Here is a 15,921-nt window from a genome sequence, read left to right as displayed (position 1 = left end):
ATCAAAAACTGCTTCACATGGTATGGAGTTGCTCAGCTGTAAAGACCAGGATGGTCCAGGGTTCAACCCAATGGTCACTGCCAAGTCAGCTGATATCAGCTGCACCTTAACTACAGTCCCTGCGTTAAGGTGCAGACTTCTGTGTCTGACAACCATGTGATAGCCCATGCCAAAAAGGTGTCCATGTGCAAAGCTCAGGTTAGGATAGGGGAAATTTTAGTTCCCGTATGATGCCCCCTACAGTTGAACAGCCTATCAATGATGCCATCCAGATGCAAAAATGAACATTCATTTGGAACAAGCACTGGAGGGTTTCCGGTCTCTAGGAACAGTATCCTTTATTATCTTCAGGGAGGAGGGGATGAGAATGAAAGAAAGGGATGAAAACTCTCAATGACATTTAAAGTGGTACAATTCAAAACATGGAGGAGAATATCCCAGGCGCCAGGCCTTTGATTTTTGCTTCCACCCACCGCAGGAAGTATCAAAGGTGACGCAGATCCAATCCTCAATCAACGGACACACGCATACACTGTGCAGCATGACATGGATGAAGGGAGAATCATAGAATAGAATCCCTACAGTGCAGAAGGAGACCATTCAGCCCATCGAGTCTGCACCGACAACAATCCCACCCAGGCCCTATCCCTGTAATCCCACATATTTACCCTGATAATCCCTCTGACACTAAGGGGCAATTTAGTCTGGCCAATCAACCTAACCCGCACATCATTGGACTGTGGGAGGAAACCGGAGACCAGGAGGAAACCCACGCAGACACGGGGAGAATGTGCAGACTCCACATAGACAGTGACCCAATGCTGGAATCGAACCTGGGTCCCTGGCACTGAGGCAGCAGTGCTAACCAGGGTGGGCTTGCATTAATATAGTGCCATTCGCGACCTCTATGGAAGCTATGTTAAGAAAGGAGTGCACCGGCTTCTCATCCACCTACAATCTTCCTGAAGCAGAAACATTGGCGTTTTCTCAAGGATAAAATATGTTTGACAGGAGATCCTACAACAAGCTACTTTGTTTTTTGGGGAGGAAATAAAAGTTCCAATTATTCCGAGATGGCTAACAATCCACTTGAAAAATCTCATCCACATCTTTTAAGGGTAGCCAGTTAACAGCAGGAACATGGGACAACTATTGCCCTCTCTTGATCCCATAGTGAAGGCCATTTGTTGCAACACAGCACAGATCGACCAAACCAACAGACCAGGTTCACAAATCTGGGGCTCATCCCTCTGCGCCACTCTGGGCAATCTGAGAGAATTAGAATGATGACGGGGAGGAAGTCTTAAGGGCTGGTGGAGTTCTGAAGACATTAATTTTAAAAAAAAGTTACTTGGAACTTAATCTTTGGTTCTGTGGATTTTATTGGCCGCTGCATTACATAACCAATGAGATTAAAAAGAAAGAAAACTCCCAAATACTGTACATCTGTAATGACAGTGCTGAAAAAACACAGTAGGCATGTCAGCTTTCACAGGAGAGAGAAAGGAGGTCAATGCTTTGGGTGTAGATTCTTCTCCAAATGTTTGAAATGTTATATTACCACATTACACACACTACACACCTGCTGTATCTTCCCAGTGTTGTTGGGTTTCAAGTCGTTATGAATGGATGCGATCAAGGCAATTTTTTGTTAAAAAAGGATTGCGTGCAGGCTCGCTATCTACCCAACCTCATACTATGCTGTCATCCACCTTCTTAAAGTGAAAAACATTTGAGACCGTCAACTCGAAACAAAATGCGTTCAGAAGACCTGACAAGAAAATAAACAACTTTTAGGGAAAAGAAATTCCACCGACTGCTCCAAATGATCCACTAGAAAAACCCACTGGCAGCTCCCAGGTGCCCTTCATTTGGTTTGCTTCAGCGCCTGTCCCCAGACCCAGAGTTCTCCAGTCATCTGCAAGCAAAGAGAATGATGTTAAAGTAGAAATGCATGCCACATCATCTTCCGCATTCACTGGTGCGAAGTACAGCACATGACAGCAAACTCAGCATGTTTCTACACGGAGTTAGGTGGTTTGGCCACGGTAAAAATTTCCCCATAGCGTCCCCAAGATGTGTAGGTTAGATGGATCAGCCATGGTAAATGTGTGGGGTTACAGGGATAGGGTGGGCGTGAGGGCCGAGGTCAGATACTCTGTTGGAGACTTGGTGCAGACTCAATGGGCTTCCTCTGCACTGTTGAGATTCTATGATTCTGAACTATTGTCGCTAAGAGCAGAGCTCAGAGATTAAGATATTAACATGTCCAATCACTGCACAGGAAATAGAGCAAATCGAATGCTGAGCTATAGAGCCTACAGTGGTAGAGTGCAAGAGATTCGATATAACTCGTGCTTAAACTGTACAGTGTACTGTGGAGACGCATCTTGAATTCTGCTCAGTTGAGTTGCAGAAAAAAAACAATAGGGCTGCCTTCTCATCACCAGGGTACCTGAGGGAGGAGAATAGACTGAAGAAATGTATTTGTCCCAAGCGTGCAGAGATGAGTGAGTGGTGCCCATGTTTGAGCTCGTGATCACTGCTTCATTGTAGGATAAGGGGATACAGTTCTTGTAGAGGGGGTGCGATGAATGTTTGCTGGATTGGTTCCTGGGAATAAGAAATCTTTTCACAGAAGAGAGAGATTGAGTAGAATGGGTCTATATTTGCCAGCGCTTAAAAGAATGAGGGGTGATTTGATTGAGAAATGCACAATTATTCAAGAGTATGTTAGGGTAGATGGTCCCTTCCACTAAGACCTGTCAGTGATGGGACATGGGGAACTCTCTGGGTCAGCACCTGTCAGTGATGGGACAGGGGGAACTCAATGTGTGATACCTAGTGATAAGGTAAGTTACTTACCCACAGGAGATATTTCATTGATGGGCCAAATTGTCTCCCCATTCCACCTTACGGAACTGATTGCCATTGGAAATAAAAACACCAGCACCAATCTGGAACCTTGCTCATGTCCATTCTTTGCGTCAGACAAGACAGTGAGCATTATTAGGCTCTCTGGCCTAATGAGAGGAGGCATTACAATCAAAATGCTTTTTTTATTCGTTCATGGGACATGGGTTTGGCTGACTGCCCAACATTTCTTGCCCATCCCTAGTTGCCCAAGGGCAGTTGAGAGCCAACCACATTGCTGTGACTCTGGAGTCACAAGTAGGCCAGACCAGGTAAGGACGGCAGATTTCCTTCCCTAAAGGACATTAGTGAACCAGATGGGTTTTTCCAACAATCGACAATGGTTTCATGGTCATCAGTAGATTCTTAATTCCAGATATTTTTAAATGAATTTAAATTCCACCATTTGCCATGTTGGGATTCGAACCTGGGTCCCAAGAACATTAGCTGAGTTTTTGGATTAATAGTCTAGTGATAATACCACTAGGCCATCGCCTCCTCTGCTGTCTGTACATTATGGTTTAGGAGTGTGGACATAGGCTGACTTTCCTCTTGCTGAGTCCAAGTTTGCTTCCCCTCCACTCTGTACCCTTACCATGATTAGCTAATACACAGGAATCCATGGTTAAGCTTTGGGACTCAAACTTTCATTCAAATGCTTCAGATACTCACTTTTACGTCATCAAATCGTAATGAGCTTTTTATAAAGTTCTGAAACTTCTGTTTTGTCTTGGGTAGCTGCTGCCCCTAGGAAGTAAGAATACACCAGCTCAGTGTGGCCAAGTTTTCTTTAAATTTTACTGAATGACACGAGATTTATATTAAAATATAATCCGACGATATGTACTTAATCAAGAAAAGGAGAAAGTTGCATAGTGCATGTGTGGGCAGGAAACTTGGAGGGATGGTACAGTGAACGTGAGAGTGTGTGCGTGCGTGCGTGCGTGCATCGTGGAGGCAGCATCAAAGTGAACCTGAGGAAGGAAATGCACGAGAAAATACAAAGAGAAATGCTATCCAACATGAGACATGAGCATCATGGAAAATAATAGCAGAAAGTGTTGGAAATACTCAGCAGGTCTAACAACATCAGTGGAGAGAGAAAAAAGTTAACAGTTTGGGATTTTCCACTATCTTCTGTTTTCACTCCAGGTTTCCAACACCAACAGTATTTGCTTTTATATGAAGGTTACTGATTTCCACAAAACAAAGAACAATACAGCACAGGAACAGGCCCTTCGGCCCTCCAAGCCTGCACCGATCATGTGTTCCTAACTAGACCATCCGTTTGTATCCCTCTATTCCCAGTATGTTCATGTGGTTATCTAGATAAGTCTTAAATGATCTTAGTGTGTCTGCCTCAACCACCTTGCTTGGTAGTGCACTCCAGGCCCCCACCACCCTGTGTAAAATACGTCCCCCGCAATCTGTATTGAACCTTGCCCCTCCTTACCTTGAACTAGTGACCCCTTGTGTTTGTCATTTCTGACCTGGGAAAAAGCTTCCAGCTGTTCACCCTATCTATGCCCTTCATAATTTTCTAAACTTCTATTAGGTCACCCCTCAACCTCCGTCTTTCCAGGGAGAACAACCCTAGTTTACTCAATCTCATCTCATAGCTAAGACCCTCCATACCAGGCAACATCCTGGTAAACCTTCTCTGCACTCTCTCCAAAGCCTCCACGCCCTTCTGGTAGTGTGGCGACCAGAACTGGACGCAGTATTCCAAATGTGGCCTAACCAACGTTCTATATAACTGCAACATCATATGCCAACTTTTATACTCTATGCCCCGTCCAATAAAGGCAAGTATGCCATATGCCTTCTTCACCACCTTTTCCACCTGTGCTGCCAGCTTTAAGGATCTGTGGACTTGCACACCCAGATCCCTCTGTGTCTATACTCCTGATGGTTCTGCCATTTATTGTATAGCTCCCCCTGCATTAGATCTACCAAAATGCATCACTTCGCATTTATCTGGATTAAATTCCATCTGCCATTTCTCCACCCAATTTTCTAGCCTATCTATATCCTGCTGTATTCTCTGACAATGTTCATCACTATCCGCAACTCCAGCAATCTTTGTGTCGTCTGCAAACTTACTAATCAGACCAGCTACATCTTCTTCCAAATTATTTATATATATCACAAACAGCAGAGGTCCCAGTACAGAGCCCTGCGGAACACCGCTAGTCACAGATCTCCAATCAGAAAAAGACCCCTCCTCTGCTCCCCTCTGTCTTCTATGGCCAAGCCAGTTCTGTACCCATCTAGCTAGTTCACCTTTGATTCCGTGAGATTTAACCTTTTGCACCAATAACACATTTGAATAAAACAACCGGTTACCTTTTCAACCATGGTCTTCAGTCTGGCTTTTATTTCATCTACAGTGGGTGCTACCTTGGTGGGCTTCGGTGCCGTTGATCTGTCATCTTGCTTTCCATTTTTACCTGGCGTCTGCCAAAGGAAGAGGTAAGTTGCATTGCTTTACTTCACATGGTTACAGATAAGCTACCATGCATCACTGAATTCATCTGAAGCATTGTTCTTTTTGCTATCTGCTTTTCTAAATGCATCAGCCAGAATGTGCCAAATTTGTAACCAGCCACAATAAAACCAAAATCACAACTGAGCAATACAGTCATAGAGGTCTACAGCACAGAAAAAGACCCTTCGATCCATCGCATATGCAACGATCAAAGACAAACCACCCAATTATTCTAATTCTTAGCATCCCATGTGCACACCATTCATTGTGATCATCAAAATCAATATGCTGATCCCCCGTTCCCTCATATCCTTGATCCCTTTAGTCCCAAGAGCTACATCTAATTCCTTCTTGAAATCATACAGTTTGATCTCAATTACATTCTGTGGTAGTGAATTCCACACATTCACCACCCTCTGGGTGAAGAAATTTCTCCTCAAACTATGACCCCAAGTTCTGGACTTTCCCATCATTGGGAACATTCTTTCTGAATCTACCGTTTAATCCTGTTAGAATTTTATACATTTCCACACGATTCCCTCTCACTCTTCTAAACTCCAATGAATACAATCCTAAACGACTTAGTCTCTCCTCATATGACAGACCTGCCATCCGAGGAATCAGCCTGGTAAACCTTCACTGTACTCCCTCTATAGCAAAGATATTCTCCCTCAGATAAGGACACCAGAACTGTACATAATACTCCAGGTGTGGCCTTACCAACACCCCCTACAATTGCAGTAAATCATCTCTATACTCAAGTCCTCTTGCTGCGAAGGCCAACATACCATTTGCCTTCTTTACTACCTGCTGTACCTGCGTGCTTACTTTCAGTGACTGATGCACAGGTATCACAAGTGCAAACCTAAATATTTCTTAAATGTTTCAGGCAGCGAGTTCCAGACTCCCACCACCTTTTGGGTGAAATGTTTTTTCTCTCATCCCCTCGATATCTCCTGCTCCTTAACTTAAATCTACGTCCCTGGTAATTGATCCCTCCACCAAGGGGGAAAGTTTCTTCCTGTCTACTCCATCTTTGTCCCTCAATTTTATACATCTCAAGCACGCCCGCACCTCAATCTCCTCTGCTCCAAGGAAAACAGCTCCACTATATCCAATCTTTCTTCATAGCTAATACTCTACAGCCCAGGCAACATTCTGGTGAATCTCCTCTGCACCCTTTCCTGTGCGATCACATCCCTCCTATAATGCGGATTCTAGAATTGCACACTATACTCTAGCTGTGGTCTAATCAACGTTTTATATAGTTCCAGCATAACTACCCTGGTCTTAAAATGCTATGCCTCGGCTAATAAAGGTAGGTATACCATATGCCTTCTTAACCACTTTATCCACTTGTCCTGCTACCTTAAGGGACCAGTGTACATGCACACCAAGGTTTCTTAAGAGTATTGATAGGCAGAGAGATCTGGGTGTACAGGTACACAGGTCACAAAGTGGCAACGCAGGTGGAGAAGGCAATCAAGAAGGCATACAGCATGCTTGTCTTCATCGGCCAGCGCACCGAGTTTAAAAATTGGCAAGTCATGTTGTAGTTTTATAGAACCTTAGTTAGACCGCACTTGGAATATAGTGTGCAATTCTAGAATCAGCATTATAGGAGGACCACCCCTGTTTCATCACTAAAGGCACTTAAATATAAGATGTTGTAAACAGCCAAAGATACACAGCATGGATCAAGGTAGATAGGTTCATGGACGAAAAGAAATTGGTTTAGGTTGGAGGGTCACAGTTTTTTTTTAACTGGTCGGTGCAACATCGTGGGCCGAAGGGCCTGTTCTGCGCTGTAATGTTCTATGTTCTAGGTATTCAAGATATTCTATTTGTTGCTATTCATGTCTGGCAAGTCCCAGAAGCATGTAGATTAGGGCATGTAGTGGTCTTTCTATAGCATCAATTGCTCTCTATTTTATCAATTCTACCTTAGTCATTCCTCCTTCACCCCTTACCCTCTTAAGTTCCAAAGACAATAATTCTTCCTTTCCAGTGACCCTCAAGAGTTGAAATAAAAAATTCAAAATTCCTTCTACTTTTTTTCCCAAGTATCTCAAGATTTCGGTGCTTACCTCCTGCCTTCCTGGTACAATCTACACCAAATCTCAAACTTGGTATCAATAAACTCTGACATACTCTCTGCTGTTCTTTTCAAGCCTTGCACCACTGCCCTCGAGCCCTTCATCTGAGTTTCTCCATAATAATTTATTGAAAGAAACGCATTTATTATGTTTGGAGTTTTAGAAGCAAGTCTGCAATTCATTGTGGCCCGTATTATACCTGACCCAGCAAAAACTCTCATCACTGGATGCAAGGAGACAAAAGGCATTCCATTCCCTAATATGGTCATCACTCACCTGAACGAGTGAATTAATGATGCTTTCCCTTTTAAAAAAAATACTAGAGTAATGGAGAGCCTTGAGAATGAACAACAAAAAAAATTCCAGTTGTAAATGAATGCATCACATCAATGTCTTCTTACATCAGTCAGATCAAAGGCAATGTTATTATAGGATACAGAAACCACATTCAAATCCCTTGGAAGCTGGCTTATGGCCAGAACGGTAGATTTTGATTCTTCAAAGAACTGCGACATGGACCGCTACATGACCAACAGAAATAGTTTTTTTTTGCTTTTCCACAGGGGTTCAAGCTCCTTGCAATGCTCCCCTGCTTTGTCTCTTCAGGATTCCACCGCCTGGCAGATGATCTGTGGAAGGTCAAGGCTTTTTGGTTAAAAGTCCACAGGCCGCTATCCCAGGATCCTGGCTGTTATGCACGGATTTCCTCTACTTCCATTGCCCAGCACGGACTGCGAGAGATACATGGGAAGGCTGTGTGGCTGCACAGTAATGTTTACGGGTGGGGGGGGGAAGAAGGCACCTGTTAGCCCGATAGTGCTGGAAACCTTGTTGGCAGGCCACAACCTGATTGTTTTTTGTGGGGAAGATCCAAACCGATTGTGTGTTTAGATATGGGACCTACTTTTCATCTTCAAAAGGCTTCTATTTACATGATGCACCATCTTGAGGGTTGGGCCACGGGAAGGATGAAGAGTCAGCTCTTTCTGAAAGTGGCTTCAAAAGTAGAGCGATTCTGCTCTTCACAGGGCTGAAGGGAAACTCTGAACCAAAGTGGGTGCCTTTGGTCCATGGCTATTTTAACGAAACCATTCAACTCGATTCCTGCTCAGATTACAGCCAGTATCGTGCAAAATGGTTAAAAAAGTGACCTATTTAGCAAAGAGTGGAGGGTCACAGGTTCAGCGTACAAACAACTCAAAATTCCAGTCAGTCTTAGAACTGCCAACTCACAGCTGTGTCACCTACCAGCCAAACGCATTACTCAAACTTAGGGCAGGGAAGATGCTCACAGCAGGGTTGTTGTGCTTGCCAATTCACATTGGGAAACGCACCTTCTGACTTGTGTCAGATTCCAAAGCAAAATGCAAGTTAACAGAACCTCTAGACAGTGAGGGTAAAAAATATATAAAAGAGGAGGCAGGGCAAAGAGAAAAGAAAATCAACTAACTTGGTCAGATTTTTAAAAATCATTCATGGGACGCGAGTGTGACTGGCAAGGCCAACATTTATTACCTTTGAAAAGGTGGTGAGATGCCTTGAATACAACAGAAAAGCTTGCTAGACCATTTCAGAGGACAATTAGGAGTCAACTACATTGCTGTGGATTTGGAGTCACATATAGGCCAGGCTTGGTAAAGACAACAAACCCAACGATAAAGCAGATCAGCTTTTATGACAATCTGGATGTTACAGGGTCACCATTACCAATACCAGCTTTTTAATAGCAGATTTATTTAATCAAGTGAATTTAAATTCTTCAGCTGCTGCAGTGGGATTTTGAACCTAAATGCCCAGGCCCTGAATTACCAAAACTAAAGCAGAAAGTGCTGGAAATACGCGGATCTGTTGGCATCTGTGGAGAGAGAAACAGAGTTAATGTTTTGAGTCAAATGTGACCCTTCTTCAGAACTGGAGTTCAGAATAGTTCCAAAGAAGAATGTGACTCGAAACGTTAACGCTGTTTCTCTCTCCACAGATGCTGTCAGACCTGCTGAGTATTTACAACACTGTTTTTATTTCAGATTTCCTGCATCATGCAGTATTTTGCGTTTACTCCCCGAACTACCAGCTCAGTTACAAAACCACGATGCTACTGTACCCCAATTAGTGTTCTTTAGAACATTTGCTTTGCCCAAGCATGGTAATGATTCTCACTCTTAAAGAGCTGAGAGTATCCAAATACAGCGCCATGGCACCTCGAGTCCATTGACATTCACTATTTGGGCCTACTTGAGTGAATTACTGAAGAGCACTTAAAGGAACTTTTTTTTTGATAACTCATAGATGCTTTGAGTTTTTCATGATATCCTTATACAAGTGAAAAAAACTTTCCCTCCTCATTCTTCTCCACTTGTTGTGCAGCCTTTAACACTGTTGACCACACCATCCGTGCCGCCACACGATCAGTGGGGCAGCATGGTGGCACAGTGGTTAGCACTGCAGCCTCTCAGCTCCAGGGACCCGAGTTCAATTCCAGCCTTGGGTCACTGGCTGTGTGGAGTTTGATGTGGAGATGCCAGCGTTGGACTGGGGTAAACACAGTAAGGAGTTTAACAACACCAGGTTAAAGTCCAACAAGTTTATTTGGTAGCAAACGCCACTAGCTTTCGGAGCGCTGCTCCTTCATCAGGTGAGTAGGAGATCTCCCACTCACCTGACGAAGGAGCAGCGCTCCGAAAGCTAGTGGCGTTTGCTACCAAATAAACCTGTTGGACTTTAACCTGGTGTTGTTAGACTCCTTACTGTGTGGAGTTTGCACATTCTTCCCATGTCTGCATGTGTTTCCTCCGGGTGCTCCGGTTTCCTCCCACAGTCCGAAGTTGTGCAGGTTAGGTGCACTGGTCATGCTAAATTGCTCCTTAGTGTCCCAGGATGCGTAGGTTAGAGGGATTAGTGAGGTAAACATATGGGGTTACAGGGTTAGGGTCAAGGTGGGATTGATGTCGGTGCAAACTCGATGGGCCAAATGGCCTCTTTTTGCACTGGAGCGTTTGTATGATTCTCTGATCCTCCTCCAATGCCTCTCCACTAACATCCAGCTGGGTGGGTCTGCTCTCACCTGATTCCATTCTTATCTATCTAATTTTAGCCAGAGAATCACATACAATGTTTTCTCTTCCTACTTCCTCACCAGTACCTCTGGTGTCCCCCCAGGGATCAATCCCTGGCCCCTCTTTCTCATCCCCATCACAGAGTTGTGGAGGTTGGGTCAATGAGCATAGTCAAGACAGAAATCGGTAAGATTTCTGGAACGTAATGACAAAGTCGATGGAAATAGTGGGGATAATTCATGATCAGTCATGATCTGTTTGAATGGCGGAGCAGGTTTGATAGACCGAATGGCCTGCTCCTGCTCCCATTGTTCCCATCTGCATTCTGCCCCTCAGCAACATCTGAAGGCACCATGTTAATTTTCAAATTGAGGTCGATATCATCCAGCTTTACCTCGCTTTTCTCCACATCAGACTGCTTATCAGGCATCCAGCACTGGATGAACAGAAATTTCCTCCAATTAAATACTGGGAAGACTGAAGCCATCCTTTTCGGTCTCCGCTCCAACCTCCATTCCCTGGCTATTGACTCTATCCCCTCCCTGACAAGAGTTTGAGATTAAACCAGACTGCTCTCAACCTTCTCGGCAGATGATCTAGAGATGAACTTCTGACCTTATAGTTGAGCCATCACTAAAACCATCTGCTTCCACCTCCATGACATCACCTGATTTACCCATCTTGGTTCACCTGCTGCTAAATCCACATTTCTGCCTGTGTTATGTTTGGACTCGACTATTCCTGTGCACTCCCACATCCCACCATTCATAAACTTGAAGTTGTCTAAAACTCTGCTGTGCATATCTTAACTCTCAACAAGTCCTGTCCCTTATCATCTCACTGAACGACATTTCCCCCCCCCCCCCCCGAAATGCAACGTCTTGATTTTCAAATTCTTATTTCAAACCCCTCCCCAGCCTCACCCCTCTCTATCTCGAATATCTTCCAGCCCCACAACGCGCCAAGATATCTGCACTCCTCTAGTCTGGCCTGTTTTGAATTGCTTCTTCATTGGTGATTGTCCCTTCAGTTGCCTGTAGTGGCTCGAATCTCAAACAATGACAAGACGGAGTACAGCAAAGTGATCGAGAATCTGGTGAAATGAATGGGGAGATGATAATCTCTCCCTTACTGTCAGTAAAACAAAGGAGATAGTCATCGACTTCAGGAAACGTAGTGGAGGACATGCCCCTGTCTACATCAACTGTGATGAAGTGGAAATGGTCAAGAGCTTCAAGTGTCTAGGTGTTCGGATCATAATAATCTGTCCTGGTCCCTCCATACAGACGCTATAGTTAAGAAAGCCCAATGCCTCTACTCTCTAAGAAGGCAAAGGAAATTCAGCATGTCCATGCCGACTCTCACCAATTTTTACAGGTGCACCATAGGAAATGTCCTTTCCAGATGTATCACAGCTTGGCATGGCTCCTGCTCTGACCAAGACTGCACAAAACTACAAAGGGTTGTGAACATAGCCCAGTCCATCACACAGGCCAGTAAAGAGAAAAAAAATTAGGAAAAAAATATTGACTATCTTTTTTGCTTTTACACTGGCGCAATGGCACACTCCAAACTTGAGCTGCAGAAAATTTTGCACTGTAATATGGCTGGCCTATTATATATTGCGATTGTGTGCTGGCTTGGCCACAGTTTCTGAAACTCCACATACTATTACAGTGGCTCTGAAAGGCAATCTTCCGCCCCCCCTGTAGCAAGACTAACCAGGCAGTCACGCTCTGATTAGTACATAGTTATTAAGGTAAGAGACATCTGAACACTGTGGTTTGGGAACTAAAAGAAGCATTATTCCGCAATTTGTCTCGCATAATCATGCCAAACTTAATTACATGATGCGAAAGGCTGGAATTCATTTCATGTGGTAAAAGGCTAAATACTGTGATGTAAGCCCATGTAAGTAGTAATTCAATACAGTTGATTCTTGTTCAGCGAATACACCCCTGCTTGCCATGAAATATTTCTCTTCTGCGAGAAACAAAATAGCTGACTTAACAAGGGATTTAAAAACTATAACACAAACTTGCATGTGTTGTAAAAAACATGACGTCTTCTTCTCTGCTAATCTGTTTTAGCTGCAATAAAAAAAAAAGTTCTATAAATAAATAACTGGGAATATGCCAAGGCCAGCAAACAGGGATGACAGATACTGCAGCTAAGTGGAAGATGAAATGCATGAATAGATGGCCTTCTATAAACTTCATGTGTTTGAAACAGTTCTGTAACCTGTTGCTGTTGAATGCGCCAAATTGGCATGGGGAGAATTTGGCAACAGTGCATGTACAAGACAGAAACCGCATTGCTCAGAATGCTGTGCTCGTGCAGTCAGTGCAAGGTTGCATTCGTGGTTGTACTCATCGTCATGAAGTTACCACACATGGTAGACACAATAGCCACCATTGCAAATTTAAAAGATTCTTGCATTTTCAAGTAGATTTTGCTGCCTTATCCTGTGGAGCAGTGAAGTTTTACGGAATAGTCCTTCATATCTGGGTTTATTTTGCCTACATTTGGTTTCATTTACCTTGGTTGCTGATGTCAATTGCATTGCATAAAATGGGGGGGGGGATGAGAATTCCCACTAGTACTTCTGCTCTGAAGGAGGGTCATCCAGACTCGAAACATTGGCTCGATTCTCTCTCCACAGATGCTGTCAGACCTGCTGAGATTATCCAGCATTTTCTGTTTTCGTTTCAGATTCCGGTAACCGTAGTATTTTGCTTTTATCTTAAGTTTATTATATTAGTGTCACAAGTAGGCTTACATTAAAGCTGCAATGAAGTTACTGTGAAAATCACCACACTCCGGCGCCTGTTCGGGTACACTGAGGGAGAATTTAGCATGGCCAACGCACCTAACCAGCACGTCTTTTGGACTGTGGCAGAAAACCGGAGTACCCAGAGGAAACCCACCAAGATATGGGGAGAACGTGCAGGCTCCCCACAGACAGTGGCCCAAGCCGGGAATCGAACCCGGGTCCCTGGTACTGTGAAGCAGCAGTGCTAACCACTGTGCCACCATCTTGCCCACATTTTGATCTTGCTGGAATTCCCAACCGAGTACACTACATTTATGCACTGCATAACGTTCTTGAGAAGTTATTCACTAATAGATTTTTAGGAAGCACTATACCCGATCACTCAGATGCAACGCCAATTAAATGTCACATGACAGACTCTGAAGGACCCAGAATGTCACCAATACCAAGCAACTAGAAATGAGCAATAATTTGGGTCTGGTCAGTATCACCTATATCTCAAGAAAAGCTTTTAAAATATTGAAGAAATTGATGCCTTCAGGATATCAGGAGAAATAAAGCTGGCTGAAAGAACACTTGAGAAAATAAGTTCCACATTAATCATAATAGTGACCATGACCCAGTTAAAAAGAATTTCTGAATAGGGTTTACCATAGAACCATAGAAAATTACAGCTCAGAAACAGGCCTTTTGGCCCTTGTCTGTGCCGAACCATTTTTTGCCTAGTCCCACTGACCTGCACTTGGACCATATCCCTCCACACCCCTCTCATCCATGAACCCGTCCAAGTTTTTCTTAAATGTTAAAAGTGACCCCGCATTTACCACTTTATCCGGCAGCTCATTCCACACTCCCACCACTCTCTGCGTGAAGAAGCCCCCCCTAATATTCCCTTTAAACTTTTCTCCTTTTACCCTTAACCCATGCCCTCTGGTCTTTTTCTCCCCTCGCCTCAGTGGGAAAAGCCTGCTTGCATTCACTTTATCTATACCCATCAAAATCTTATACACCTCTATCAAATCTCCCCTCAATCTTCTACGCTCCAGGGAATAAAGTCCCAACCTATTCAATCTCTCTGTAACTCAGCTTCTCAAAGTCCCGGCAACATCCTTGTGAACCTTCTCTGCACTCTTCCAACCTTATTTACATCCTTCCTGTAACTAGGTGACCAAAACTGTACACAATACTCCAAATTCGGCCTCACCAATGCCTTATATAACCTTACCATAACACTCCAACTTTTATACTCGATACTCCGATTTATAAAGGCCAATGTACCAAAGGCACTATTTACGACCCTATCCACCTGTGACGTCACTTTTAGGGAATTCTGTACCTGTATTCCCAGATCCCTCTGTTCAACTGCACTCTTCAGAGTCCTACCATTTACCCTGTACGTTCTACTTTGGTTTGTCCTTCCAAAGTGCAATATCTCACACTTGTCTGCGTTAAATTCCATTTGCCATTTTTCAGCCCATTTTTCTAGTTGGTCCAAATCCCTCTGCAAGCTTTGAAAACCTTCCACACTGTCCACTACACCTCCAATCTTTGTATCATCAGCAAACTTGCTGATCCAATTTACCACATTATCATCCAGATCATTGATATAGATGACAAACAACAATGGACCCAACACCGATCCCTGCGGCACACCACTAGTCACAGGCCTCCACTCAGAAGCAATCCTCCACAACCACTCTCTGGCTTCTTCCATTGAGCCAGTGTCTAATCCAATTTACTACCCTCCCCATGTATACCTAGCGACTGAACCTTCCTAACTAACCTCCCATGAGGGACCTTGTCAAAGACCTTGCTGAAATCCAGGTAGACAACATCCACTGCCTTCCCTTCATCCACTTTCCTGGTAACCTCCTCGAAAAACTCTAATAGATTGGTCAAACATGACCTACCACGCACAAAGCCATGTTGACTCTCCCTAATAAGTCCCCGTCTATCCAAATATTTGTAGATCCTATCCCTTATCACACCTTCCAATAACTTGCCCACCACCGACGTCAAACTTACTGGCCTATAATTTCCCGGATTTCTTTTGGAACCTTTTTTAAACAACGGAACAACGTGAGCCAGCCTCCAATCATCCGACACCTCCCCCGTGAATACTGACATTTTAAATATGTCTGCCAGAGCCCCTGCAAGTTCAACACTAGCTTCTCTCAAGGTCCGTGGGAATACCCTGTCCGGTCCTGGGGACTTATCCACTCTGATTTGCCTCAAGACAGCGAGCACCTCCTCCCCTTTAATCTGTAAAGGTTCCATGACCTCCCTACCTGTTTGCCCTATTTCCGTAGACTCCATGTCCGTTTCCTCAGTAAATACGGATGCAAAAAAAACATTTAGTATCTCCCCCATCTCTTTTGGTTCCATACACAGTCTACCACTCTGGTCTTCAAGGGGACCAATTTTATCCCTCACTATCCTTTTGCTCCTAACATACCGATAGAAGCTCTTTGGTTTAGTGGAATATATTTCAGGCAACACTTATGAGCATTACATTTTTGAGGATTTCTGATACTTGCCACTTTACAAACTAGAAAAGTTTTAGCATACCTAATCTTCAGTACTTTCTAAGCCCCTGAG

General features: G+C 43.9%; 1 protein-coding gene across 1 annotated transcript in view; it reads right to left on the bottom strand.

Moving 5' to 3' along the window:
- Positions 1-307: 307 nt before the first annotated feature.
- LOC144500915 (nucleophosmin-like) overlaps positions 308-15,921 on the bottom strand; it is a 90,998-nt gene continuing 75,384 nt past the window's right edge. The window contains exons 8-10 of the mRNA XM_078224418.1: positions 5,260-5,370; positions 3,586-3,660; positions 308-1,918 (exon numbers count right to left, since the gene is read on the bottom strand). Of these exons, the coding sequence (XP_078080544.1) occupies positions 1,868-1,918; positions 3,586-3,660; positions 5,260-5,370 (237 nt within the window). The 3' untranslated portion in view covers positions 308-1,867. The remainder of the gene's footprint in view (positions 1,919-3,585; positions 3,661-5,259; positions 5,371-15,921) is intronic.

Source organism: Mustelus asterias, chromosome 1 (genome assembly GCF_964213995.1).
Source record: "Mustelus asterias chromosome 1, sMusAst1.hap1.1, whole genome shotgun sequence".
NCBI classification, from domain to species: Eukaryota; Metazoa; Chordata; class Chondrichthyes; order Carcharhiniformes; family Triakidae; genus Mustelus; species Mustelus asterias.
This window is presented reverse-complemented; position numbering and strand designations above follow the sequence as displayed.